Raw genomic sequence first — 26,476 nt, 5'->3', positions numbered from 1 at the left:
TGTGTCCATTCTGGGAGTTGATTGCTGGCAGTGGCATCTACCATTTTATCTCAGAAGTGTAAATTGACGCGAGTGCCTCGGGATCCCGTGCTCATACTGTTTCCTAATTTCGTTTGGTTGAAAAGAAGCTCCTGTTTTTCCCTTAGTAGCTTGTTAGTTGTAGAGAAAAGTAAAATCGAGCAGTGGGAAAGAAGCATAAAAGCAATCGAACTGAATGCAGAATAAGGCTTAAAATGTAGCTTTGTGGGGCAGCTGGGGATTGGTCTTGAAAACACGGGTACAGATGACTCCAGAACGAGCTTTATACCTCTTCAGGAGCTATGGATTAAGAAATTACTTTAGAAACAGTTATGTCTCAGACCTGTCTATGCAAGGACCAAACCCATTATTTAGGGACTTAAAACTTTGCTATAAAAAAGTCATCCTTCAAGCAGTCTACCATTATTCTCTCTATTTTTTTTGAAGTGACATTGAAGAAAGGGAAACATTTTATTAAGCCATTATTTTCTGAATTGTTCTAAGACCTAGGCTTCCAACACATGACCAGTGGTGACCTTATTCACCCCAGGGTGCAGGCTCCTTGAGATTTTTAGCAAAAGAATTGTTTTAGCCAATATCATTGTTGTTCAGTCATTTCAGTCCTGTCTTTTGGGGTTTTCTTGGCAAATATACTGGCACGGGTTGTCATTTCCTTCTTACAGATGAGGAAACTGAGGGAGATTGGATGAACTGACTTGCCCAGGGGTAACAGGACTAGTGAGTGTCCAAGGCCAGTCTGGGACACTCTTTCTGCTGGTGCAGTCAGCTGGTACAGATGAGCCAGGGGGATCGTAGGAGGCAGAGAGGGAAGGGCTAGTAGAAGTGAACCCAACCCTTTAATTGTACAGATGGAAGAATCAAGCACCTTGCCAGAGGTCACACAGTAGTAAGTGGACAAGCTGGATTTGAACCCAGCTTCTCTGAGTTCTTTCACTTACACTGCCCTGAAGAGTTTTAAAAGCACTTTTACTCACCTTGTTTTACTTTACTTATTTGATTCCCCAAACAGTACTTCCTAATGGGAGGAATTATTCCAGCGTGTTTTAAGGGGAGGCGCCTGAGGTCCAGAGAGTGTAAGCACCTCACCTGAAGTCAGGCGCGTTCTTTGCTTCCCTGTCTCTGTTCATTTCTTCCCTCATCCTGAGCTCCTCCTGCTCTTTCATCCTCCATGTTCAGTCAGTGACCAGGGAAATCCTTTCAGTTCTACATCATTGGTGTCAGATTCAAATAGAATCCCAAGGATCCTCACAGGCCCCAGATTACTTAGTTTTGAGATGGAATGATACCTGTGTTTCATTGTATTTTTATTTTGTTAAATGTTTTCCAATTTGATTTTAGTGGTGGGAGTGGGAGGGGTGTGGGCGGCATGGCACCCACAGGCCTTGTGTTGGACACCCCTGCTCCACAGTATCTCTTGCATCATTCCCTTTGTTGTGCCTAGCCTCTTACAAATGGGGAAAGCTAGGTGGTGCGATGGACAGAGTGCTGGGCCTGGAGTCAGTCTGACCTAAGTTAAAATCCTGACTCAAATTCTGTGTGACCCTGGACCAGTCACTTCACCCTGTTTGCCTCAATTTCCTCATCTATAGAATGAGCTGGAGAAGGAAGTAGCAAACATCACCAGTATCTTTGCCAAGAAAACCCCAAAAGGGGTCGTGAAGGGTCAGACAGGGCTGAAACAACCGAATAACAACTTGTAATAGCCTCCTGGTTGGTTTCCACGCAGGACCATTCTTTAATTCAGTTCAACAAATGACTGATAATAGACCTTTGGGAATGGAGATCATACATGGGGATGGTACAAAACCAAAATGTAATAGTGAAATCTTTGCACATGGGGTGGCCTGGGGAGATCATCAAGGCTGTGGCAAATACAGTCGACTGCCTCAGAATGAGGTATTTATTGATGGCCCCACCTCTGCTTCCTCTGAATCGACATCTCGTTTTTTTGAAAATTGCTTTCTGTTAACCTTGCTTTCTTTGGGTAAATTTTATTTTAACAGAACAAACAAAAAATCAATTGTATACCTCAAAAAAATAAGACAGAATAACATAAAATGCTTTATGCAGTTGATTCTATATGCAGTCATACCCATTTGTGATTTGTCGTGTGCTAAAAGAAGGGACACGGTGTGTCTTAACCTGGTTAAGGAAGCCTGTGAGTCCCCTTTGCTTTCACTGAACTCGTTTAGAAAAAAAAACAACAGCACATGAGTTGTCGTACCATCCTTTTGCTTTTATTGAGTCTTTGACATGGTCACATTCATCTACTTAAGACACTAGCTATTATTATGACTATTATTACATAGTATGATTTTGGCTCTTCAGGTATTCCAAAGTCCCTCCTCCAATCTCAGCCTCTGTCTGTGGGTTCACCTCCAAATGATCCTATATATATATGAGTGTTTATATTATCTTTCAGTCTCTCTATGAGAGTCAGTTCCATAATTGTCCATTCCTATGCATCATTGTGATTACAACCAAAATCTTATTTCATGCTCAGTTGTAATGGAAATTGATCTATTGGGAAATTGGGCTTACCCTAATGGTGTATGTGCTATTTTCCTAAATGATCAAATGAGATTGCATGTAATGCCCTTTTGAAAATCTTAAAACACCACATAAATGTTAATTCCTGTTATTGCTAAACAAAGCTCAAGCTCATGGAAATGCATGTGTTTAAAAAAGAGTTGTTTGAAGAGCTTTTTTCCATAATGGATCTTCCTAAAGGGTCCCAGTTGTTCAAGTACATCACAAAAATGTGCTGGTCTCTCTGCTTCAGGCCATGGGGCTGGGGACCAGTCAGAAGCTCCTGTCTTACATACCAGCCTTATTCTGAATCAGCCCTTCTGTTTAGTTTTGTTGTCAACATTCCCCAATAAAACAGCCTTTTTGCCTTCCCATTATAGCACCTGTAAATGGTACTGAGACCACCCTGTGCACACCCAGTGGCCCATATACTGAGCCCTGGGCAAGATGCATCAAGTCCCAGAGAAGGAAGGAGAGGTAGCCCAGCACCTGCTTAAAGGGAGGATGCCTGTCAGTTAAGGCAAGAGGAATGAGCTCAGAGCCACCATCAAGGCCGCACGTGTTTTCTTATGGTCTCTCAGGTGGTAGGAAGGTTAACATTGTCAAGTGATTAGAGTGACTTATTCTGCTCTGTATCTCCCCTAACACCTAGCCCAGGACCATGTACATAGTAAGTGCCCAATAAATGTTTATTGAGTGGAATTAAATGTGTGCACTTCATAGACAGCAATTATGAGCCAATTTGTCAGCTGGCCTCAAGAGTCTCTTCTCATCTTTACTAGTAATTGATATATGTGTGTGTGTATGTGTGTGCCGGCACGTGCATGTGTGTGTGTGATGAATTAAAACCCCAAGACAGAGTTTCTGGGTAATTAATAACCAATTTATTAATTAGACTAATCAGCAATCAACAAATTCATGGTTAGTGGTTTCTCTTGGTAACCAAAGATGCCTAGGGAGACCTTGAACGCCTTTAAATCCCTTCTGAAAGAAAACTTCCCTAACCAATGAAAATCAACCCTGATCGGTGGACATTGAATGAGGAATTGTACTAAAAGTTCTCAGCTCCTCCTGCTGAGAACTGGCTTGATCCTGAGCTTTAGTCACCCCCAGCTGCCTGGGCAGGGGGAGCCTTCTCTGTGTGGTCCTCTCTAGCTAGTTTTCTCCTTCATGAGTTGAGTGGCCCCAGAGTCTAACAGAGGAGACCAAGGAAAGAGGGTTCTCCCTCCACACTGGATTCTGTTTATGCTCTAAAGAGAAATTAGGAGTCCCACTTGGGTGGGAACCTGCCCAATTAATGACCTTGTACCTTGAGGGCTGGGAGCCAATCTCTTCCCTCAGCAATGCCCTTCAGAGGCTAACTGACCTTTTCCGGAGTTGGGTTTTAAGAGAAACAAAAGGGAGAGAGTGGGTCACAAATTAATAACTGATTATTAATATAATAGCATAATATTAATCATATACACACACACACACACTGTCTTAGAATCCTGAAATCATTGACTTGGAGTGACTCTTCTGGGCTTGCCTCAGAGCAGCACCCCCTGGTTAGGAGGTGATTTTGCTCCTTTGTTGTGACCTCTCATAAAAGGTCAAGGGATATCAGTTTGGTTTTTGCTGGTCATCCTTAGTTTCAGGGAGAAATATGTGGCAGAGGGGGGAAAAAGGCCTTTTGGAGTTTTCCATTTGGAATGGCAGTGGGGTAAGGTGGGAAGGACCCTGGACTTGGTAGGGACACCTGCCTCTGGTCTTGATCAGTTGATCAAGTGACCGGGACAGTCAATCACTGAATTTCTCTATCTTGGTTCCCTCATCAGTGAAATGAGTAGCCTTGAACTCTCTCTAGTGCGCATGAGGAAGATGCTTTGTAAACCTCAAAGACCTTGCTATCTGCCTGCCAGGAGTCAGTATCTGAAGAATTCCTCAGGATGCTTGGCTTCTTTTCCTTGCATGTTTCCATTGGAGGCGATCTCTCACCTAAATTGAGTTGAATGACACTTTTCTGACCTTAACTGTTGAAGCGGATCGTTTCCCATCGTTTTATTGGATTTTTGCCTGTAACTGTTGTTTTTTAGTTGTATTTGATACCTCGTGACGCCAAAGATACCACAGTGGTTGGTCATTTACTTCTCCAGCTCCTTTTACTGATGAGGAGATTGAGGTAGACAGGGGTAAGTGACTTGCCCAGGGTCACACAGCTAAGATGTGTCTGAGGACAAATTTGAATCCAGGAAGATGAGTCTTCCTGACTCCAAGCCTAGCTCTCTATTCACTAGGCCACTTAGCTGCCCCAAGTATACTTCACCAAATGTTATTTGTTCTGGGGCAAAGTTTTAAATGAAATCCTCTTAGAGGTCAGTTCTCTGGAAGACATGGTGTAGTCTGTGCCTTGGATAGATAACTAAAAAAAATACAGGAGAGTTGGTTTGGTTCGGTTTGGTTGCTCTTCATTTATTAAAGTCATTTTTATAAAATTACATTGATCAGGGCAGTGTTGTGTAGGGACTTTTTTCTCTTGCTTTTTCAAATCCATGATGATTTTCCTCCCAGTCTTAGGACATTTTGCTTTCTTTGACAGACCTAGAGGATTATTTACTGTTCGGAATTTTACCTGATTCCTGAAGGCTTTCTGTATAGAAATGAAGATTTTGGCATCTCTTACCAAACTTACATTCAAAGTCATTTTTTATGAGCCAAACAAGAAAGCAGCTCTTGGCTTTTTTCATTTCCTAAAGAAAATGCTTTCTCTGGACTTTTTTGTTTACTTAAAATTAAATCGAAAGCTCAGAAAACGTGTCAGATTAATTCCTGACATCTCAGGAATCAGGACGCACATAAACAGGAGAGCTATAGATATTACAGCAAGACTGGCCAATGTGCCAGGCAGCTTTTCCCCTAGCAGTTGGGTCAGGGTCAAGAGGGATCAAGTATTGTTCTGTTTATCTGTGTGGCACAGAGCCTACCACCTAAGCGTCTGGTTCACCCTTGTGTCTCTACTGAAACGACCTTGTTGGAGAGCTGGATGAAGCCGGGGGTGGGGTGGTGGTGGGGGCACAAAGAACTGCAAAGCAGCCACAGGGAGGTCATTTTCTAAAAGTCAGATTTCTTATAACAAATTCTTTAGAAACTGGAAGTAAAAGTTTGGAGGTTTGGTGCTTGCTAACCTGTTCTGCCATATTCAAAGGAAAAGATTTTTAATTATTGGGAAGTGTGATCCAGAATGCATTAAAGGTCAGAAAACCAATTCAGCTGCTACTTGTGTGGCCCTGGCAGGTCATTCAGTTTTCTCATCTGTGAAAGGAGATTAGATTGGATCAGCTCTGATAGCCCTTCTGTAGGGTCTCTGCACAATCAGGTTTTGGAGCATAGGCCAGTGGGTTTCCACATTTAGCTATTAATTTCACCCCAGATTTCAGACAGATAGGTGCTCGCTTCCTTATAGGGGAAGAATATATGGACTTTGTAATTTATCTGAGGATGTGAAAAGTTCGATAAAGTCAGATGATTAAGGCCAGCTGGGTGGTGCATTGGATAGAGTACTAGGCTCATCTTTACGAATTCAGATCCAGCCTCATACACTTACTAGCTTGTGGCCCTAGACAAGTCACTTCACCCTGTTTGCCTCAGTTTCCTCATCTATAAAATGAGCTGGAGAAGCAAATGGCAAACCACTCCAGTATCTTTGCCAAGAAAACTCCAGATAGATTCACAAAGAATCAGAACAACTGACCAGTAACAATAGATAAGCGAGCAAACATCTGTGATGCCAAACTAAAATATTCCGTGATGTTATTATTCAAGATAACATGGGGTGATTGGCAGATCACGGTGGGTGTGAAGGTATGTGAGGGCCAGCCTGAGGGAGGAGACCATCCTCTGAGACTTTTCAGACAGACTTTTTTTGTGTGCCTGCTACATTCAGGGAGGGAGGGCTGGAAATGAAGAACATTATCCCTGCCCTCAGAACACTTAGAGTCTAGTCAGGATGAGGTAGAGGAAGAAGGAAGTGGGCTCTGGATGGGACAAAGTGACCACTGACTAATTCCTCAGGCAGGTTTTAGAGCTTATTTATTGAGCATTGTAAAGCTGGCCGAAGGCTCTCTCCACAAGCACTCGGTAAGGTGAGGTCCTAGTTGGGTGAGTCTGAAGAGTGGTGCTTTATCCTCATCATACAGTGGTGGGACCAGAACTGAGAGCTGGGGCTCTTGACCATCCCCATTGTCTGTTTCTCTTTCCTCTTTTCCACACTGAATTAAGGAGGGGAACAGTTTGCTTGATGGAAATTGGTTATCAGACAAGATTCCCAAGAAGCACATTGGAGCTAAGTCTTCTTGTGCAGGCCTCAAATAAAAATGGATTTGCTGGTGGAGAACCCCATGGCTTTGCCTGACCATTTCACAAAGGTTTAATCAGCAGTGATCTGCCCAGAAAAAACAGCTTCAATGCCCTCCTGTAGGATTCAACAGCGGGAGCTTCTCTCTTTTCATTTGTCTCGGAAGTAAAGGGAATAGGTTAGTCTTTGTACCCTCCATGTTGGGGGAGAGTGTCAGAGGCAGGACAGCAGAATCCTTGGTTTTAATTTCCTTTTTAATATTCCCTCCCCAGCTATCACTCAGACATGTAGGTGAAAGTACACCATTCCCTATTAAGTGTAAACATTTCTTTTTAGCAGCATCTGTTAGATTGTCTTTTCCCAAACCTTCTTTAGACCTTCATTCAAATTTTGCTCATTTTTCTTCCTTACATCAGGGAACTATCCTTTCTTGCTTAATCTTATCCTATAAAGCAGTTTTATAACAAGCCACATAAGGGATGTTTATTTTAAGTAAATGAAAGAGTAGGAGTGAGTGGAATAGAGTAGATAGTAATTACCCAACTTAATAGTAGTACTCATTCAATAGATAGTAATTAGCCAATTGGAATTTGGCCAAGGTAGTCTGGCTGACATTCCCACTTTTACGTGGTCAGAAAAAGAGTTTTCTATTCATTTGATTTTTTTGTTTTTAACTTAAGTCATCATAATTTTGAGTTTGACCTCATTCAAATAAAGTGTTCTAGGTTCTTGGTGGGACAACACTTTCTCTCCCCTTTTCTAGAGGATTGGCTTTGGTCTGACTCAGCTAGCACTGAAATTATAAGTGACTACTCCTGCATAGACTGGTCTTCCCAAAGGTCTCCTGCCTGATTACTTGCTGATCTGGCTCAGCTCTAGTTATAAAATGTGACAAAAATCACCGCTTACGATGGTTCTGCTCTAGGCTGGCCATAAAGACATCTCTTTTCATGGACCTTAGCTAATGACCCATCCCAGGACATCTTTCTTTACAGCCTAGCTCAATCACGACAGGAAAATTCCCTTTGAATCCAAGTATCGTTCAGTTTCTTCTCCTCAAGCCAGTATTTCTAGTGTTTTCAGTTTTCTCTGACTTTATCTAGTCAGTCAGTCAACTGGAATTTATGAATTACCTACTATGTGCTGTTCTAAGCACCAGAGAAACAAAGATAAAATCCAGCCCCTGTTCCCAAGGACTTCACAGCCTCATGAAGGAGGCAACATGCAAAGAACTACATACACACAAGAAATACGCAGAATTAATTGGCGATCACCACAGAGGGAAAACACTTAGTATTAAGGGGGATTTGGAAAGGCTTCTTGTCAAAGGTGGGATTTTAGCTGACACTTGAAAAGTTAGGGAAGCCAGGAGAAAGCAATGAGAAGGGGCAGAATTCCAGGCATGTGATGTTGCCTTTGAAGAGGTCTCAAGTTAGAAGATCTTGTGCTAGGGACAGCCAGAAGGCCATTGTCACTGAGTAAAAGAGTCAGTATTGGAGACTAGAAATGTAGAAAGGGCCCAGTTTATGAAGGACATTAAACTCCAAACACAGGATTTTATTTTCAGTTCTTGAAGCAGTAGGAATGATAAATGGTCAAAAGATATCAAAAGGCAATTTTCTAGAGTTTAATTTAATGTTCAAACCTGCAGTTTAAGAAAGTCTCTCTGGCAACTCATTAGAGGATAGACTAGGGTAGGAAGAATCTTGAGTCAGGGAGACCAACCAGCAGGCGACGGAGGTAAATTTTGTTGTCCCCTGCCATCCCTCTTCCTTTTTGTCTCTCCCTCCTTAAACTTTATTTTCAGATCTGCATTCTCCCTATCCCGCCTTACCCTACCCTCAACTGAGAAAGCAAGAAAAACAAAACCTTTTTTAGAAATATGTGTAGTCGAGCAAAACAGATTCCTGGGGTGGCTGCACCCCCAAATTCTTGAACCTCTGCTTGGAGCTCATGACATCCCCTAGTGAGGCTGTGCAGCATGTGCCATCTTGAGTCCTCTGTAATTGTGCTTCGTTATCATTTTGATCACAATTACTGAGTCTTTCAAAATTGTTTCTCTACAACATTGTTGTTTATTGTATAAGTTGTTCTCCTGGCTTTACTCACTTCACTCTGCATCAGTTCATAGAAGTCTACCTAGAATTCTCTGAAGCCATCCCCTCCATCTTTTGTCATAGCACAATAGTGCTGCATCACATATATGGACCATAAATTTTTTAGCCGTTCCCCAGTTGGAAATGCTTCAGTTTCCAAATATTTACTTTATAAAATGGCCAGATCAGTTAACAGTTCCCCCAGCAATACATTACTGTACCTGTTGTCCCACAGTTCCTTTAGTATTGTCATTTTCCATTCTCATCAGCCTTTCCAGTCTGATAAGTGTGAGATAGAACCTCGGAGTTGTTTTAATTTTCATTTCTCTATTTGTGATTCAGAGCTTTTTTTTTTTTTTGAAGGGGGCAAGGGAGGGCAGTTGGTATTAAGTGTCACATGACTAGTAAGTGTTAAGTGTCTGAGGATAGCTTTGAACTCAGGTCCTCCTGACTCCAGGGCCAATTCACTGTGCCACCTAGCCACCCCCTCAGAGCATTTTTTCATATGACTCTTGATAGCTTGAATTTCTTCCTCTGAAAATTGCCTCTTGATATCTTTTGACCATTTATCAGTTGTGGATTGACCTTTATTATAAATGTGAATTAGTTTCCCATATATCTTAGAAATTAGACCTTTGCCAGAGAAACTTATTGCAAAGTTTTTTTTTTCCTATTTACTTCCTTCTCTTCTAATTTTAGCTGCATTGGTTTTGTGCGTACAAAAGCTTTTAAATTATACATGATCAGAATTGTTCTGTTTACCTTCTGTGATAGTCTCTATCACAGAATTAATTATTCCCTTCATAAATTATTCCCTTCAACAGACTTTTCTATCTCATTAAGCCTCCCTTTTATAGAAAATGACTCACTGTGATTTTTTTTCCCCCTGCATTTTCCAGTTAGGATTTGGTCTGCTACATTTTCTGTATCTTTATGGAGGATGTGTGTTGGAGGAACTGGGCTATACTTCTTCCTGCTACTTTCTTCATTTTGACCTCCTTATCATTCATTCCTGGAAAGTAGAGTGTTTAGTACTAAGAAAACAACAGGGAATATAGAAAGAAACAAAGGAATGACTTAAGTTAGAGTAATAGCTTATATTTACATAAACCATAAATTATCAAGCACTTTTTAAAATTTTATTTTTAATCTATGAAATATAAGCATTTTTACAGATGTTTCCTCAGTTGATTCCCATAATGAGATCTGTCATTTAGATAGGATGAGTACCATTCCCCCCATTTTACAGAGAAGGAAATGGAGGTCCATGGACATGCCCAGCCAGGTTAGTCCAGTGTACTGTTGCTACATCATTTCCCTCTAATTTTTGTTTAATTTCATCTGTAGCCCAAGGACTTGCATAATGAGGAAGGATTAAAAGAGGAGGCAAATGCAGGGTGTTGGACACGGTATGAAATTGAGAATACAAATTGGAGAGAAAAGGCACGGGGGTTGCAGTTGTTATCAAAAAGAAAGTAACAATCATCAAGGGAAATGGAGGCACAGGTGACCATAGGTAGAGAAAATTGAGACAGAAGACTTAAAATGTAGAGATGGAAACAGGGCGGTGAAAGAGTCAGCCCACCATTGCTCAAGGGGCTTTTCTTTCATTCCCATTTTCCTCTGTTTTTCATGGACTCCTTCCCCTCTTCCCACCCCCTCCGCCTCCCAATCAGTCATCAGCATGCATTTATTAAGCCCTTATGCCATGCCGGGTGGCAGGAGAGCACAGAAATGTAAAGTACATACATAGCCTTTGGTGAGCCAGCCTCTTTCTCATCATACCCAGTGATTCACTGCTTCAGTTTATCTGTGATCTCATCGGTTCACTTTTCTGCCCGCTGGTGCAGACCCTTACTCATTCATCCTTTCCCATCTTGTGCAGTTCTGTCCCAAGGACACGTACCTCTACTTGCCAATGCTAGACTGGCCTGATTTGAGTAACTATTATTCAGAATACTAATATTCTTTCCCTACAGAATATTCTTTAATTAATAAGCTGTTTATAATGAAAAGACATGACATATAGGTGTGAGCCACTCTTATCCATTCGAAATGATATCCACTTAGTCCAAACTCCTGATGTTTTGCTCTAGTCTAACACCTTAAATATTATGCTGGACTCGATAACCCTCAAAGGCCCTTCCTGCTCCAGATCTGTGATTTTTTGATGCCTCCTTTGCAAAGTCAAGCATTTTCTCAAGACCTGAAATCCTATGTTTGGTAGCATGATAATAATAGGTGTTACTCATCTACTGTTCACTCATTTCAGTAGTGTCCAATGCTCCATGACCTCTCTTGGGGTTTTCTTAGCAAAGATACTGGAGTGGTTGGCCATTTCCTTCTCCAGCTCATTTTACAGATGAGGAAACTGAGGCAAACAGGGTTAAGTGATTTGTCTAAGGTCACAGAGCTAGCAGGTAACCGAGGTCAAACTTGAACTCTGGTCTTCCTCACTCCAGGCCCAACACTGTCTATCCACCGTGCCACCAAGCTGTTCCTAGTGATGTCTGTACTCTTTTCCTTTCAAATCCTCCTGTCCTTTTCCATTATTTATGCAAGAAGTTCATGAATCAGGAGAGCAGAATATAGCCTGGGCACTATCTCTCCTTAGCTGTGCTACCTTGGACGCATAACTTCTCAGGATCTTTGAAAAGGAAGGGGTTAGTCTAGCTCTAAAGGCAGTTTTCACATTCTGTGAAAAGCACACCTTTTCCTTGTTGTTAGGAACCCTTTCTGTATCCCAGAAATAAAGCCAGTGGGGATATGAATACTCTTATTGTAGACTTTACACCAACAGATCTCATCTTAATCAAAGCAGCAGTCACCCTCTGTGGCCCATCCCCCAGACCCAGAGTGACCTTTGGAGTCCCAGCAAATCCCAGAACTTACTGGGCCTCCTGGAATCTTTGTGTGGGAATATGCCGCTCTGGGCCAAATGTGTACTTAAAGAGACCCACCAATTACAGTGCTATTTATTCCTTAGCCTCTTAAGTTTGATTCTGGGTAGTCCCTCCATGGAGAGAGAAATGATAATAAATAACAAATAAGAGTTGCAAAGCATTTTCCTTAAAACAGTTCTGTGTAGGAGGCATTGTGGGTAGGGGTGAGGGGCACTGGATCTGAGTCAGTAAGTCTGGCCTTCAGATCCTAGTTCTGACTTTTATTAATGATTTACTCGGTTTTGTAATGTTGAGAAAACTACCGAGTTCTCCAGGCCAGTTTCCTCATCTATAAAACGGGGAGATTGGACTAAGTGATGGGGCTCTACGTCCTGGGAGTGGTTTTATCTTGGAATGGTATTATCTCCATTTTAAAGCTAATGAGGAAACAAAGGGAAAGAAGGGGCTTGGTCCAAATTCAGTTGGACTTCCATATGGACAACTCAGACCCAGGCCCTCTCTAAATCTAGTGTTCTTGCCAGAGAATTCTGCTGCCTTCTGTAGCATTTCCAGAAATGATATTCAGTCTCTAGTTCGTGTGGCCCTAGACCACCAGAAAGTGTGGCATCAACCACATTTTAACATACTCAGCACCAACTTGACCTTTTCTTTGTTTCTTTCTTCCCCTTCCTGTTCCATTTCCCCACCCCATTCCCTTCTCTGTGGAACAGAATTGCTGTAGGATGTTGGCCTGTTTATTGTCTTCTGTGGAACTGCCTTTCTCCACCACACTCCCTGAGGAGCTAGCATTGAACCGAGTTTCTTAGAACCAAGCATTTGCATGTGCCTTCCTATGGGTAACAGGTATAAAAGTATAGTGCTTAGAGCACCAGACCTGGGTTCAGGAAGGCCCGTGGTCCTGATTTCAAATCTAGCCTCAGATACTTACTAGTCTTGTGACTCTGGGCAAGTCACTTAGCTCTGTTTGCCTCTGTTTCCTCATCTGTAAAATGAGCTCAAGAAGGAAATGGCAAACCACTCCAGTACCTCTGCCAAGAGAACCCTGAACGGGGTATTGGAGAGCCAGACATGACACTAAAACAACTTGAAGAACAATCAAATTTGGGGGAAATGTTTTCTAGATTGTGTGGTCTTTTGTTCCCATGCTTCCCCCTCACTTCTTGTCATCTGACTTTTTCCATTCCTGTTGGTACCTCACACCAAAGGACCAGGAGGAAAAAGAAAGTCTAGAAAGTACAGAGAAGTCCATTTTAGTAAAAATTTTGGAAAACTAAGAGGAAGATAAAAGGAATGGCTAAAACCAAGTCCGGGGATTTCATCATTTCATCATTATCCCAGGTAACATATCTTCTATTCAGGTTTTGTTTCATAGAGAAAAAAAATCTTTTATATGAAGATCAAACTATATTAATAATAACTGATGCATCCAAGTTCATAGCCTCCCAGAAGAAGCCCATTAGTTCTTCCTAGTTTATGAATCTTTAATGTTTTCTCCCCCAGTTACCATATTGGTCCAGAAAAAAAGGGTGCCACTCTAAAGTGAGATTTCTTTGAAAGGAGAAAAATATACATGCGTAGACTGAAAAATCATGTCACCTACTGGCCGTCGTCAGATTTTATACAATTCTTATTTGGAGAAATAGTGAGACCCAGAGTGGGACTGATATGGTCATTCTCCCCTCTTGCCCAAGCTCTCTTGGTTTTTTGCAGTCCGGGTTCTCTGAAATGGGACATTCTCCTAAATCTTTACATCTTCACCTTGCCTTGCCAATATCTCAAGGCATTATCTCAGTTGTAGCTGGAGGAGTTTACTGCTCAGCATAGGCTTCCTCTTATCATCGGTGAATGCTCTGATATGACCATGTGACCAGTGCTACCCAAGGATGTCTTGCACTTAAGATTATTGGATAAGTTGTCAGAATTTTTTCAGTCCTGTGCTTAGTGACTGAGGTCATATCTTGCAGACTGTCTCAGGGAGGTCCAGGGCTTGTGTCTGTCACTGCGTCCAATCCCTGGGAGGCATTCTTAACCATTTACTGTTTTTCATGTTGAGTGATTTACCCCTTGGAAATCAATTGAGTTTTCCATTTCAGAAATTCCATATCACCTTCTTGCAGCTGGCGATACTGAGATTTATCAAATTCTTAGTATTAATCAGGCCACCAACTTTAAAATATATTTCCCATGTTCAGGCCAGTAAATATTGGCCAATATGCAGTGGTTTTTTTAGTTCTATTAAAGCCAAATGAACAGTAATTGAATATTTACATCTGCAAGCCTTGCACATAGTAGGCACCAAATAAATGGGTGAATTTACTTGAATTATGTCGATTCGAGAAATAAATTGAACTTACCCACTTTATCTGTTTTCTTCATCATTATCATCATTAATGGCTTTTGAACTCTGCTTTTCATTGTTTGTAATTCCCTACAAGCATCTGCTTATGCCTTAATCAAGTTTTATTTAAAGATTTCTTCATTTTGTTTCATATGGATTTAGGCTACCATTTTGAGTCTTGTGCTTAAATATATTGTACATGATAACAAGTTCCCAGAAGAATTTTTACTTAATATGCATAAAGCATATCTTTGCTGCAGTGTGATCCGCACTGGTCCAGCCAGCTGGGTGGGGAGAGGTGTGGGGAGGGGAGGGAAGATGGGTGGTGTTCCTGTCCACATTGCTGCATTATAGGTGTCCAGTTTCTATCACAATCCTGCATTGTCCTTCATTCTGCTTTTTTAATACCATGCAGTAGCTGTCTTTAAATCAGTAGCTACATACTTTTAAAAGGAGCATACTTCTTTCGGTGTTAAGATTTTAGCCCTGGGTTTGAATCTACATGAGTGTCCCAACTGTGTGTGGTGTTTCTAAGACTTTGAAGGGACTATATTGAAATCTTAATTTCCAAATTTAAACTATACCTAAATGATCTGTATGTTTCTATTTTTCAGGTGCGCTTTGTGAAGAACATAACTTCCTGGAAAGAAATGAAACCAGGGTTTTATCATGGACATGTATCTTACTTGGATTTTGCAAAGTAAGTTACCCAAAAAATACATCTTCTAGGGGCGACTAGGTGGTACAGTGAATAGAGCACTGGCCCTGGAGTCAGGAGGACCTGAGTTCAAATCCTTTCTCAGACACTTAACACTTGTGAACCAGGTGACCTTGGGCAAGTCACTTAACCCCAATTGCCCTACTTTCCCCCCTCCAAAAAAATAAAGCAAAAAAAAAATGCATCCTCTCAGATATTTTGTCCTTCAGCAGTCAGAAATGCCTTGAATTGGTGTTGTTTTTGTGATCTTAATTTTCCAAAATAAAATATAAAAAGCATGGAATTGCCAGTTTTAAATCTGTAATTCTGGTAAATGATGCCCTACCTTCTTATATATCACTGCCCTCTAGTGTTCCTAAATTGACAATTCTCATCTCTTTTAAAATGAACAGGCCTGGAGTTTTCCTTTGATTTTGATTTTTTTTTCAATTATTCATCTTAATCACTCTTGCAGGACAGTAGATAACCACAGCCACGACTGCTACCAGCCCTTTTCCTTGCATGACTGGAAGACTGCTTTTATTAGAACACTAGGTTTTCCTCCTAGAGACGGAGCAAATCATCTCCGTGACATGCCTCATTGACTGAAAGAACGGGCAGGCAGAACCTGCTCTCCCCCATCGCCCAGTCATCAGGGCCTGGTAAAAGGCTTCTGCTCCTCAGCGAGGTCACCTTGAGGCTGATGGGACACTGTGTCTTTGCCTACATTATTTTAGTCTTAACATCCTGACCAGTTGAGAAGTCGTCTGAAAAAGGACCACTCTTCTGTTCTCACTTTCATTTAGCACTGTTTTAGAAATAAAGGGTTCTCTTTTATTCTCCTCGTTTTTATTTGGGGGGGGTTTGAGGCATAATCACCAGAATCTGTCACTGCCAACTGTAAAGTTACAGCCAACAGGGACTGAAGTCTGCATGTGGCTCCCTCTAGAGTCTATTTGTGCCCTATTAAGAATTAACCAGGAAATTGTTGGCATTGAGTAGTCCAAACACACACCATTTGGACTCATTTGAAAGTTCATTCAAGTATCCCTGGTAACTTAAGATGATGCACATTTGTAGCCTTTGTGAAAGGGGATTGAGACCTGAAATTGAAATCCTACCCCCTTAGAACACCAGGCATTAACTTCAAAAGCACCATTAAAAGAAGAATTGAGATCGCCACTCATCACAAAGTACAATAACGAATTTTATTATTTCGGTTTATGACATCTCTCGGAGCTTTTCATTGGTGGTCATGACTTCAAAGTAATTCTCCCCCAGGCATGTGCCAACTTTAATTAAAGGGACTTAAACAAGAAAACTGCATTGATACCAAACTCTCCATTTAGCTTTTCCTATTTTGAAGGATTAAAAGACAAAAGAGTAGAGAGAAATCTTTTGGTTTTCACCAAAAGTTTTAATAGGAGTACATGTTAACATGAAGCCTAAGAAGCCTTAACTTTTTGGAAATTGTGTAATTAAAACTGAATCTCTCCCCAAAGATCATGAATATAAAATTACATCATTCTTCTTTCCAGTGTTTCCCTCAGTATTTGGAAACCACTCAGTGAAATTGTCGGGGTTTTTTTTTTGTGTGTGAAGTTGGGTATACCTTTCTCTATAAATAATTCATATGGTAGTATTAAAAAACATTTTATAGGCAGCTTTAAAATAAACTAATTATTTTTCTTTTGGAAAGGCACCTAACCAATTTCACACACTTCATTCATATGCATATTCTCCCTCCAGGCTGCATTATCCTTGAAGTAGATGTTTGTTACCCTTTCACCTAAATGATTTATTTTTGCCACATGCAGCTTGATTTCTAATACTTGAAGATTTCATTATTAAAATATAGATTGAATGCTTTTTGCTTTTGGCAAAAGGCTTGTACTTAGAAAGAAGATCTGAAGTATTTTCTGGTGTTCTTGTAGTTTAAAGTGTAAAAGCATTTGGGGGGGAAAGTATCCTGTTTATTAAATACTGTAAAAAAAACTTTGTTGTATAAGGCTATTTCTACTTGAGTGATTTTCATGTTATATTGGAGGTTTAAAAAATTACTATACAAATTCTCTTTATTAGTCTTCTGACATTTAAAAATGATACTTCCAAATCTCCACTCAATGTATTTAGGCCAGAAAAATTGTAGCTTGACTAGGAAGCCCAGCTTTCTCCTAGGTTTTCTTTTCTTCTTCTTTTTAAAATAGCTCTTAGTCAAAGTCATTGCCAAAATCTTGTTGAATAACTTTATTATCAGTACAAGTTACCAGTGGATAGGAGGGGGAGGAATTTTTTTACCATTTTGTTGTTCAGTTATATATGACCCTTCGTGACTCCATTCGGGGTTTTCTTGGCAAAGATAGTGGAGTGGTTTACCATTTCTTTCTCCAGATCATTTTACAGATGAGGAAACTGAGGCAAACAGGGTGAAGTGACTTGCCCAGAATCACAGCTAATAGGTGTCTGAGGCTGGATTTGAACTCAAATATTCCTGACACTAGGCCCAGCACTCTATACATTGTGCTGCCTAACTTCTCTAGGCTCATTTTTATTAAAAAAAAAAAAAAAGTTTACTTTTCTTCTGAAATCTTTCTCTCTTTTGTCTGACTCAATGCTTTATAGGTACAACAATGGCAAAAAATACATGTTCCTTCTAGGAGAAAAGGGGATACTTTGATGGGAGATTTCTATGTGTATCCAGATAGCTTTGTTAGAGTCTTAAGAGGCTGGTGTATGACCAGGAAAATGTATTATTAGGCAGCAAGCCAGGGAAATAACAGGACCACTCCTTTTGATTTTCATTTGGATCACTGAGAAACATTTCTTTTATCTGAAGGTTATTTTCTCAGCTCAGCCTATGTTTTTAGATTTTAGCTGCAGAGGAATGTAAGTAAACCTCTTATCTTATTTCTGGTCATTTCTTCATCCCCTCTCCCCACCTTTTCCATTTCTTTTTGTTTCTAGTTAACTGTATTTTTTTTCTTAATTGGAAACAAATGAAGAAAAATAACTTTCAAAATAAGTATGGTAAACATCACAAATTTCAAGGATATTTTATACTTTAAAATATTTTAGACACTTTTCACAAGATAAGAAGAGCAGAGGCAATTTTTATTGACCCAAATTTCTTTTATCTTTTTATAACAAAAAAATTATCACTCAGTGAAAAAAATGTGAATAGATTTCTTAGCCTGTCATAACAAGAGTACTCAGGTGTCACCTCTAATCATCTTCACTGCCTTAATTTTCTACAAATCTGTAAGAGAAAAACATTTTAAAGATATTGAGCCTCTGGAAAGCACTAAATCGAAAGGAAAAAATGACCAGTTGAAATAAGTAAGTTGAATTTTTTTTTAAATGAGGCCAGCCTTGGGGCGGCTAGATGAAACAGTGAATAGAGCACCAGCCCTGGAGTCAGGAGGGCCTGGGTTCAAATCTGGCCTCAGACATTTAACACACACACACACACACACACACACACAAAACTAGCCGTGTGACCTTGGGCAAGTCACTTAACCCCAGTTGCCCTCCCAAAAGCAAATAGAGTCATTTGACCCTAAATATGCTGTAGTTTCAGTTAGCATCTTCTGAGACTTTTACGTTACAGCTACCGCGAGGTCACATGGTCCCTGGTCATAAGTCAGTAGCAAGGGTCAAGTACGATTACAGCAGCTGCCTTCAAAACACACTTTTATAAAAAAAGTCTCTTTGCCATGTATTTCTGTGAAGATTTCGTTGTTATTTATAACGTTGTTGGGAGTGTACCTCTGGTGCCCCAGAAATGTATTGGGTTTTTTTTTTCAGTGGCTCCTTTTCTCTTCCCTCCATCACCTCAGTAGTCACTGTTCTTAGCTCTTATAGCAAGACAAGTAAATGTAAAAATGTCAGGAACAGAAACATCTCCCTGAATATTTCAGTAAGTGTTTAAAAAAACCATAGAGAAGAATCAAGGAAGAGTTTCAGACCCAGAGTCTTTTAATAAATGGAATTTTGTGGAATGTGTCTCTGTTGATGTGCACCTTTATCATTTCCTGTCTGTCTACACTTGACACTGCTCTGAATCCAAAATGGCACCTGTGGTAGCACCCTTTATTTTATTCTTGTCAGGGATCAGCAAACAGGACCAATGGTCTTTCCGCTGTTATAGCCACGTCTCTGCAGCGTTCAACACTGTTGAGATTCTAATGCTTCTTGGACTTTTCTCTTGGTTTTTTTGACTCAGTGCTAACCTCTCCTCTCTCTGGACTTTGGAAATTTAAACTAATGAGTACAAGGGATCTGATCAACATGTATGGTCCCAACTTTCTTTCACATTTCTAGTCAACACCCTACCTACTATGCCAAGATGCTGGACTGTTGGAGGGTCGGACCAACTGGAGAGTTGGCTTGAAGCCATCATCCATGCAGCAAGGGGCCATCTTACTACCCTTAATGGGTTCAAGTTGCTTTTAAGCCATCTTTGGTACTGGCAGAGCTGGCAAATGTGAATGCTCTGAGCTGGTGACATTGTTAATATAAGGATCATAGAGAACTGGAAAGGTACTACAATGCTAAAGGAGGACAGATGTTTTCCCAATTTTTTCAAATGCAAAGAGCATGGAGTCTGCAAACTGTGTGCCAGTGAGACTGACTTTATTTCCTGACAAAATTGTAGAATAATTTATTAAGACCATGATAAAGGAATGTCCCTAGAAAAGGAAATGGTGATCACAGGAACCCAACATGGTCCATTGAGCAGAATGTGGAAGAGTGTTTCTGGGATCTTTTCCCGCAGAGGTCAGGGTGGTGAGCAGAGGAGGTCAGGTGCGTAGCCATGAATGGATGACATTATAGCCCTTGCTCTGCCAGCCCCTTCTGCATCCACCTGGGAGGGGAAGGGAAGGAAGGAAGAAGACACATCCCCTCCCCTGGGCTGTGGGTAGGCAGAGGAGAGGGGAGGAAGTGAACTGTAGGCAGCGTGATGGCATTCTGGGCCTGATGTCAGGAAGACCGGAGTTCAGATCTGTTCTCAGACACTATTGTGTAAACCTGGGCAAATCATGTACCTGCTGCCTGCCTTGGTTTCCCCATCTGTAAAACAGGGATGATAATAGCCCCATACCTCCCAAGGCTGTCGTTAGAGTCAAATGAGATAATGTTGGTAAAGTGTGGGGCACAGTGCCGGCACGTGGTGGATGCTTGATGCATGCTTGTTCCCCTTCCCCCGTCCCCTGCCATGCTTGCCAAGCTCCTATCAAAACCCCTTAGCTGAGCATAAGCCTCCCAGTTTGACGCTTCACTGGCTGTAGTCTCTGGTTACATCTCCCACACTCTTGTGTGATTTTTACACGTGAGTGGAGAGCTCCTGCTTGAGGGACTCCTTTAAGAGCCTTCAAGGGTTTGGGGTTTTGGGTTTTTCAACTGTGTCAAATGACTTTTTGGAGCCTGTAAAAAGTACTCAGTGGGATGGAGTCTGCTTTGCTGTCAGTGGGGGGACTGTGAAGCTGGGTTCTGCAGAGTCAGAGATGCTGTGCCTGGACCCTGCCAGAGTGGTGTCACTTGGGTCCTCTTTGAGCATGAAGGACTCCACCTGCCCCAACCTGCCTGTTCTGGCCCCTTCTCATGATAGCTTATACCAGTGGAGAAGACAAGGCAGATGGGGTTCACAGGGACATCTTCAGGCATTCATGTGTTGAAAGTGCCATCTATGACTTTTTTCCCCTTTTCTTTTGGAATGTCTCCTCTGAAGGAATGAGATCTTGCTGGTAATTATCCATATTTCATGTTTTATGATAAAAAAAAAATTCATCACCTAGAGCCCTGCCTGCAGATGAGGAGCCTGTATTCAGAGCTATTCCCTGCAAGGTGTACAACCATCCAGAACTTGTGAGAGCACCTTCAAGAATTCAGGGTTACAATAAAGAGACTGTTTTATTTCTGTGGAGGGCCTTGCACACGGCAGCTGCTAATTGAATGTTTGTTATATCAGATTGAATTGTTTACCAGGAATTAAGGGCAGAAGCTATGACCACAGGACTGCTTTGTTCTCTCTATAGACCACTATTTACAAGGATTATCTCTATAATTACGACCAAACTATAATTAATTGAGCTAAATATCACAGATATATTTTTACTAGTTTTGCATTCCTCTGTTTTACATCTGAAATCACGGTATTTCATTGCCTCAGTATGCCTATGTGCATAGTCCCCAATTCATGAAAGCCCCATTCATACAAATGGCCTCCCCAAGCCAGGAACAGGCTTCCTCTGGAGCCCTGCAGGGATCTGTTAGTACAGTAAGAAGGATGAACTGGAGGTGGAGATGTGTTCTCCACACACTCACATTCCCCTTCAGTCCCCTCTCAGTAATGCCAGCAGCCAGGCACGATGGGGGACCCTGGCCCTTACATGTTCATTACTGAGTCCTGGCAAAAGCTTTCTCCCATAGAAACAGTGTCACGCTCTCGCAGAAATGGCTCTTTGTCCTGTAATGTAGCTGAAATATGTTCTTGCTCCTCTCTCTCTCTCTCTCTCTCTCTCTCTCTCTCTCTCTCTCTCTCTGCCTTTTTCTCTTTCTCTGTCAATGTCTCTCTCTGTGTGGGTTTTCTATCTCTCTCACTCACACTTCTCCCCCCATCTCTTTTTTCTTTCTCCCTCTACCTTTCTCCCTTCTCTCTGTCTCTCACACACACACACACACTCACACACACACACACAAACACACATACATACTTCTCCCTCCCCCCCATCTTTTTTTCTTTCTCCCTCTATCTTTCTCCCCTTCCCTCCTCCCTCTCTCTCATGGGTGTGGTCTTTATGCAGATATTTTTTACATTTTTTTTTATCATGTATCTGTATACACACACATAGTATCACATTTATCACAACTACTTTGGTTGTTTATCTACCATTTGTGGTATGTTTTTCTGGGAAGGTGTATTCTGATTCCCAAGACAACTCACTCTGAAGTCTCTACTGTCTCTGATCTATGAATATTTGAAAGTTGAAAAGCTGTGTGTAGTCAATTTTAGTTAATAAATGGCTGACTGGATAGTTTGCCAACTGCTCAGGCCCTATATGCAATTTTCCTTTTGGTTATTTAATCACTGACTAAGACACAGTACATTATAAAGCTAAATTATCCTTAGCAGTGAGTATAATAATTTAGAAGAGATAGGGGGGAATCCATTATGTTACCAGAAAAGCTTCAGCAAAGAGGTTGAACTGGTACAGAACTTTGAAATATAAGTAGAATTTTGATAACACTGCTTTTACATGATCAATGTTTAATGTTTGTTGAATAAGCATAGACGAGTTCACAGGGCCTATTTCAGACCAGAGGGGCAGAAGTGAGTATGATGTATTAGGGAGATGGTAAGAGATAGTCCTGATGGCAGTTCAGTATTTGGAATTAATGGCTGGTGAGGTTGGGGACATAGAGCAGGTACTAGTTGATGGGGAACCTTGAAAGTCAGGCAAAGTTGATATTTTACATAGTCTTTTCAGGTTCTTAATGAGTGACATGAGAGGGGTGTGTTTGGAAGATGAAATAGCAGCAGTATGCATTGGATAGAGAGACTGGAAATGAGGAAACCAGTTAGAAATGTCTCACAAGAGGTGATACAGCAGCCTGGATTTAGGGTGGTGCCCGTGGGAAGAAAGAGAAATGGTCAACTCTCTGGTGTGATATTTAACATTGGATTAGGGGAAAGGCTTAAAAAAATGACTGGGGTCCCAAGCACTGGGTTGCAGTTGTACCATTAAAAGAAAAAGGGGAAATTGGGAAGAGCAGCTGCTTTGGGGGCAGACAAAAAGTTATTAGTCAGTGAGAGCAATAGGAAGTTCATTCCTTTCCTACGGCTCCGACATTGCTAGTGACAGATTGGTGCTGGGTCAAATGTAAATCAATGTTCACCAAAGCAGAATCTTGTGCAATACAAAGAGGCATATTCTAGATCACCCCAAGAAGGCAAATCCGTAATAGCTCTGTGCCTGGACTTCTGCTGTATGCATTGATAATATTTCTCTTGTTTAGTGAGGCAGACAATTTTAGAAATATATTTAGTGTCGGATAAGGTTTTGTCGCCTTATCTGCTGTAAGCAAGTCATTCTGGAATGTGCTAAAGAACTTGGATGCTCTTAAAATGACAAATATTAAGGTTCTACCCAAAAAATCTGTATTCTCTAATTTAGGGAGGAATTTTTCTCCCCAATTTAAAACCTAACAAAGGAACATCATTTAAATGTTGCTTTCTTTTCCACTAGAGCTTGACTGTGTGATTTTTAAAATCCTTCTTTCTCTTTTGTTCTTCTCTTATCTTTTCCTGTTATTTCTTGTCCTTTTTTTTGTCAGGCCCCAGATACACATAAATTGACAGCTGTTTTATTTGCACAAGTAGCCTCTGAAGAGCCCGCCTTTGACAAGACATTTTTTTAAAATTTTGTTCTGTTTCAGATTTGGTGTTAAAAAGAAGCCAATTTATATTAACGTCATAAGAGATCCTATCGAAAGGCTGGTTTCTTACTATTACTTTCTACGATTCGGAGATGATTACAGACCAGGCTTACGGAGAAGAAAACAAGGAGACAAAAAGGTAATACTTCATTTTCAAGATTATTTTTTTAATGCAAAAGTGACTTTTCATTTTAGAACTATTTGCCTTATCGAATTTGGTGAACAACATTCCAGTGTTTACTTTTTAAAACAAAATACTGATTTAAAGTCTTTTCTTAACCCACATAGAGAAGCTTTGACTGTATGTCAGTGTCACATAGACCTAGTAACATTTAATTACCAAAATATTAAAATCATTCATTAAAACACTGTGGATCTTTAATCTCTGTGTATCATCAGTGTTTCAAGGATCTGTGATTTCTTCAGGAGGAGGGGGTTGGGGGCTAATCTTTGCACCCCTCTCTGCCGTAGTACATGTTTGATTCACTGCCTTCTAAAGTAGTTTGGTGCCAGATGATGTCTAATATACTACCAAGAACAAAATTCAATTTTTACAAAAGTTGAAGCTTCACCGCTCTTTATTTTAGTAATAGTTTTTGATACCAATTCACTCTCCTGAACTCAGGCAGGGCTATTTCTGTTCCGGGATCTCTTGGTCAGTCTCATAGACTTCTGCATTGTTCAGAATTGGGAGGGATGTTGGAAGCCCCAGAGTTGAATTCTTTGTTACTGATGAGGAAACGGAAAGGCAGCAGACGAGAGCGGCCTGAGCCCCATCTTTATGCTCTGACTCGTAGCTCACACTGTCTCTTCTGCTCACTTCCACCGTAAATTTTTCTCATTTTATGGGAAGTTACTTCGGTAGCTGGTGACTCCCTTTTTTTTATTTTTTGGAGGGCAATTGGGGTTAAGTGACTTGCCCAAGGTCACACGGCTTTTTTTTTGGTGATGAGTGCCTGAGGCAGAATCCGAACCCAGGTCCTCCTGACTCCAGGGCCGGTGCTCTATTCACCGCACCACCTAGCTGCCCCTGGTGACTCCCTTTTTAAAGCTCTTTGTGGAGATCTTGTTTTTGTGTCACTCTGAGGATTCTGTGAGAGTGGAAGCATGATGTCACAATGTGAGGTATAGAGGTCTGACCTTAGAGTCGAGGTGGACCCGGGTTCAAGTCCCAGCTCCGACACCTGCTGGCTGTATGATCACCGGCAAATCACTTGACTTGTCCATCCCTCCAGAAACTTTCAGCAACTGTAAAGTTGGAGAGCAAGTGCTAATCTGCATTGCTGAAAGGAGTTTTCTTACTGGAAACTTTGTTCACTAATGATTCTAAATCTAGACCACCAAACCCCCTTTGCGTCTACTCTCCCCCAAAAAAAGATTAAGAAAAGGGTTCTTTGTATAGTGACGATTCTCCATCATCATCATAAAGCACTTTACAAATATTATCTCTTTTTGGCCTCCCAACAACCCCAAGAATGCTGTAATTATCCACAAGAAACTGAGGCAACAGGTTAAGTGACTTGCCCAAGGTCATATAACTGGTTAGTATCTGAGGCTGTGTTTGAACTCAGATCTTCCTGACTTCACCTCCACTGTGGTGCTGCCTATTGCCTCCTGACATGTAAGTGCAATGAGAAGATACATCGGATTTTCTGTAAATGCTATTCCCATGTGAGGAACTTTGAGGAATTTCTTTAAGTTCATGGTAGTAGGAATGGAATTCTCAGTTTTGTAAATTCAGTTCCTGATTTAATAACTTAGATTGGCTCCTAAACTTGACTTACTTTTTGAGGGACAGGTTTGTGAGTTTCATACTTGTGCAGTATGTGTGGGCCTCCCAATCTTAACAATGTATCTTTTCTTTTATTTCAGGTAAATTCTATCGATCTTAACTGCCAGTGCCTTACTTATCACCAAAGTTATGCTGATGGGGCTTGGGGTTGTGGGGGTCTGCAGAGGGGCCTTCCTGCTTTTTTTTTTTAAGCAATTGGAGTTAAGTAACTTGCTCAAGGTTACACAGCCAGTTTTTTTTTTTTTGTGTGGGTGTTAAGTATCTGAGGCCAGAACCGATCCCAGGTCCTCCCGACTCCAGGGCTGGCGCTCTTACTCACTGCGCCACCTAGCCGCCCTGGGCCTTCCTTCTTAAGGAGCTTCTCATACGTCAGAGTAGATGCCTGGAACATTGTCACAGGACCCAGGGATTGCATTCTTAGTGGAAACTAAACAGGAGAGAAGAAGGAGTGAGCTAGAAGAGGGAGCACAGGGACCTACCCTCCAGTTCTGACCCTCCTTTTGTGGATGACTAACTGTAGTCACTTGAGCGCTGAGTGCAAACAACAGGCTTAAAAATGACTAGAGGTCATTGTTTAATCGTGGGCCGATCCATGATTTCATCCTTTTTTGTCCCATCAGCTCTATAAGGGACAAAGCTTTCTGGTGTGTTGTGTTGACAGATGCTACTTTTCAGAGGTCGCAGTGACTGCTTTTCGATTGGTACAATTCTTTGCCTTCCATATGCCATAGATTAGCGTCTTATTCAGCAGGCAAGGACTAGTTGTCTGAAGGTTGGTGTTTGAGAACCAGATTCCATTTAACTCAAGGAACATTTACGTGTACAAGGTACTGTTGGTACAGACATGGAAAATGACATTCTTAGCCCTCAAGAAACTAATGGATTTTTTTTTTTAAGTCTTAGCAGATTTATGTATTTTCTTCCCCAAAACTGAAACAATCTGGGGATAAACATATAACATGGAAATAATAGAAGCAATGTAAATTAGCATTTCCCAGACTGTGTGACATGAAGCTGTGGTGTTCCATACAATCATACATGTGAAATTGTGCTTATATCAGAAGGCGGTATGGGAGTGGTCTGGAATTGTTGGGGGGGAGAGGGGGGTGGTGGGGGGATTAAATTACTTTTGTTTCTGCATCACCTTCATTTCCAAATATATCTTTCCCACCATTCCTTCTAACAAAGAATAAAAAGGAGAGAAAAAACAAGCAGTTCAACAAAACTAAACAGCATACCTTCTAAATCTGATAGAGTATGCAGTGCTTTGTCCCCATGGTCCCCCACCTCTGCACAGAGGGGAAGGAGCTGTA

At 41.1% G+C, this 26,476-nt stretch overlaps 1 protein-coding gene across 2 annotated transcripts in view; it reads left to right on the top strand.

Annotated features, from left to right (window-relative positions):
• HS2ST1 (heparan sulfate 2-O-sulfotransferase 1) overlaps positions 1-26,476 on the top strand; it is a 223,600-nt gene that overhangs the window by 179,381 nt on the left and 17,743 nt on the right. For both annotated transcript variants that reach the window (XM_069094556.1, XM_069094557.1), the window contains exons 3-4: positions 14,853-14,938; positions 23,372-23,510. In XM_069094556.1, coding sequence (XP_068950657.1) covers positions 14,853-14,938; positions 23,372-23,510 — 225 coding nt within the window. The remainder of the gene's footprint in view (positions 1-14,852; positions 14,939-23,371; positions 23,511-26,476) is intronic.

This window comes from Petaurus breviceps, unplaced genomic scaffold, assembly GCF_028583685.1.
Source record: "Petaurus breviceps papuanus isolate PSGF00001 unplaced genomic scaffold, PetGlider_PUasm1.0 220, whole genome shotgun sequence".
NCBI classification, from domain to species: Eukaryota; Metazoa; Chordata; class Mammalia; order Diprotodontia; family Petauridae; genus Petaurus; species Petaurus breviceps.
This window is presented reverse-complemented; position numbering and strand designations above follow the sequence as displayed.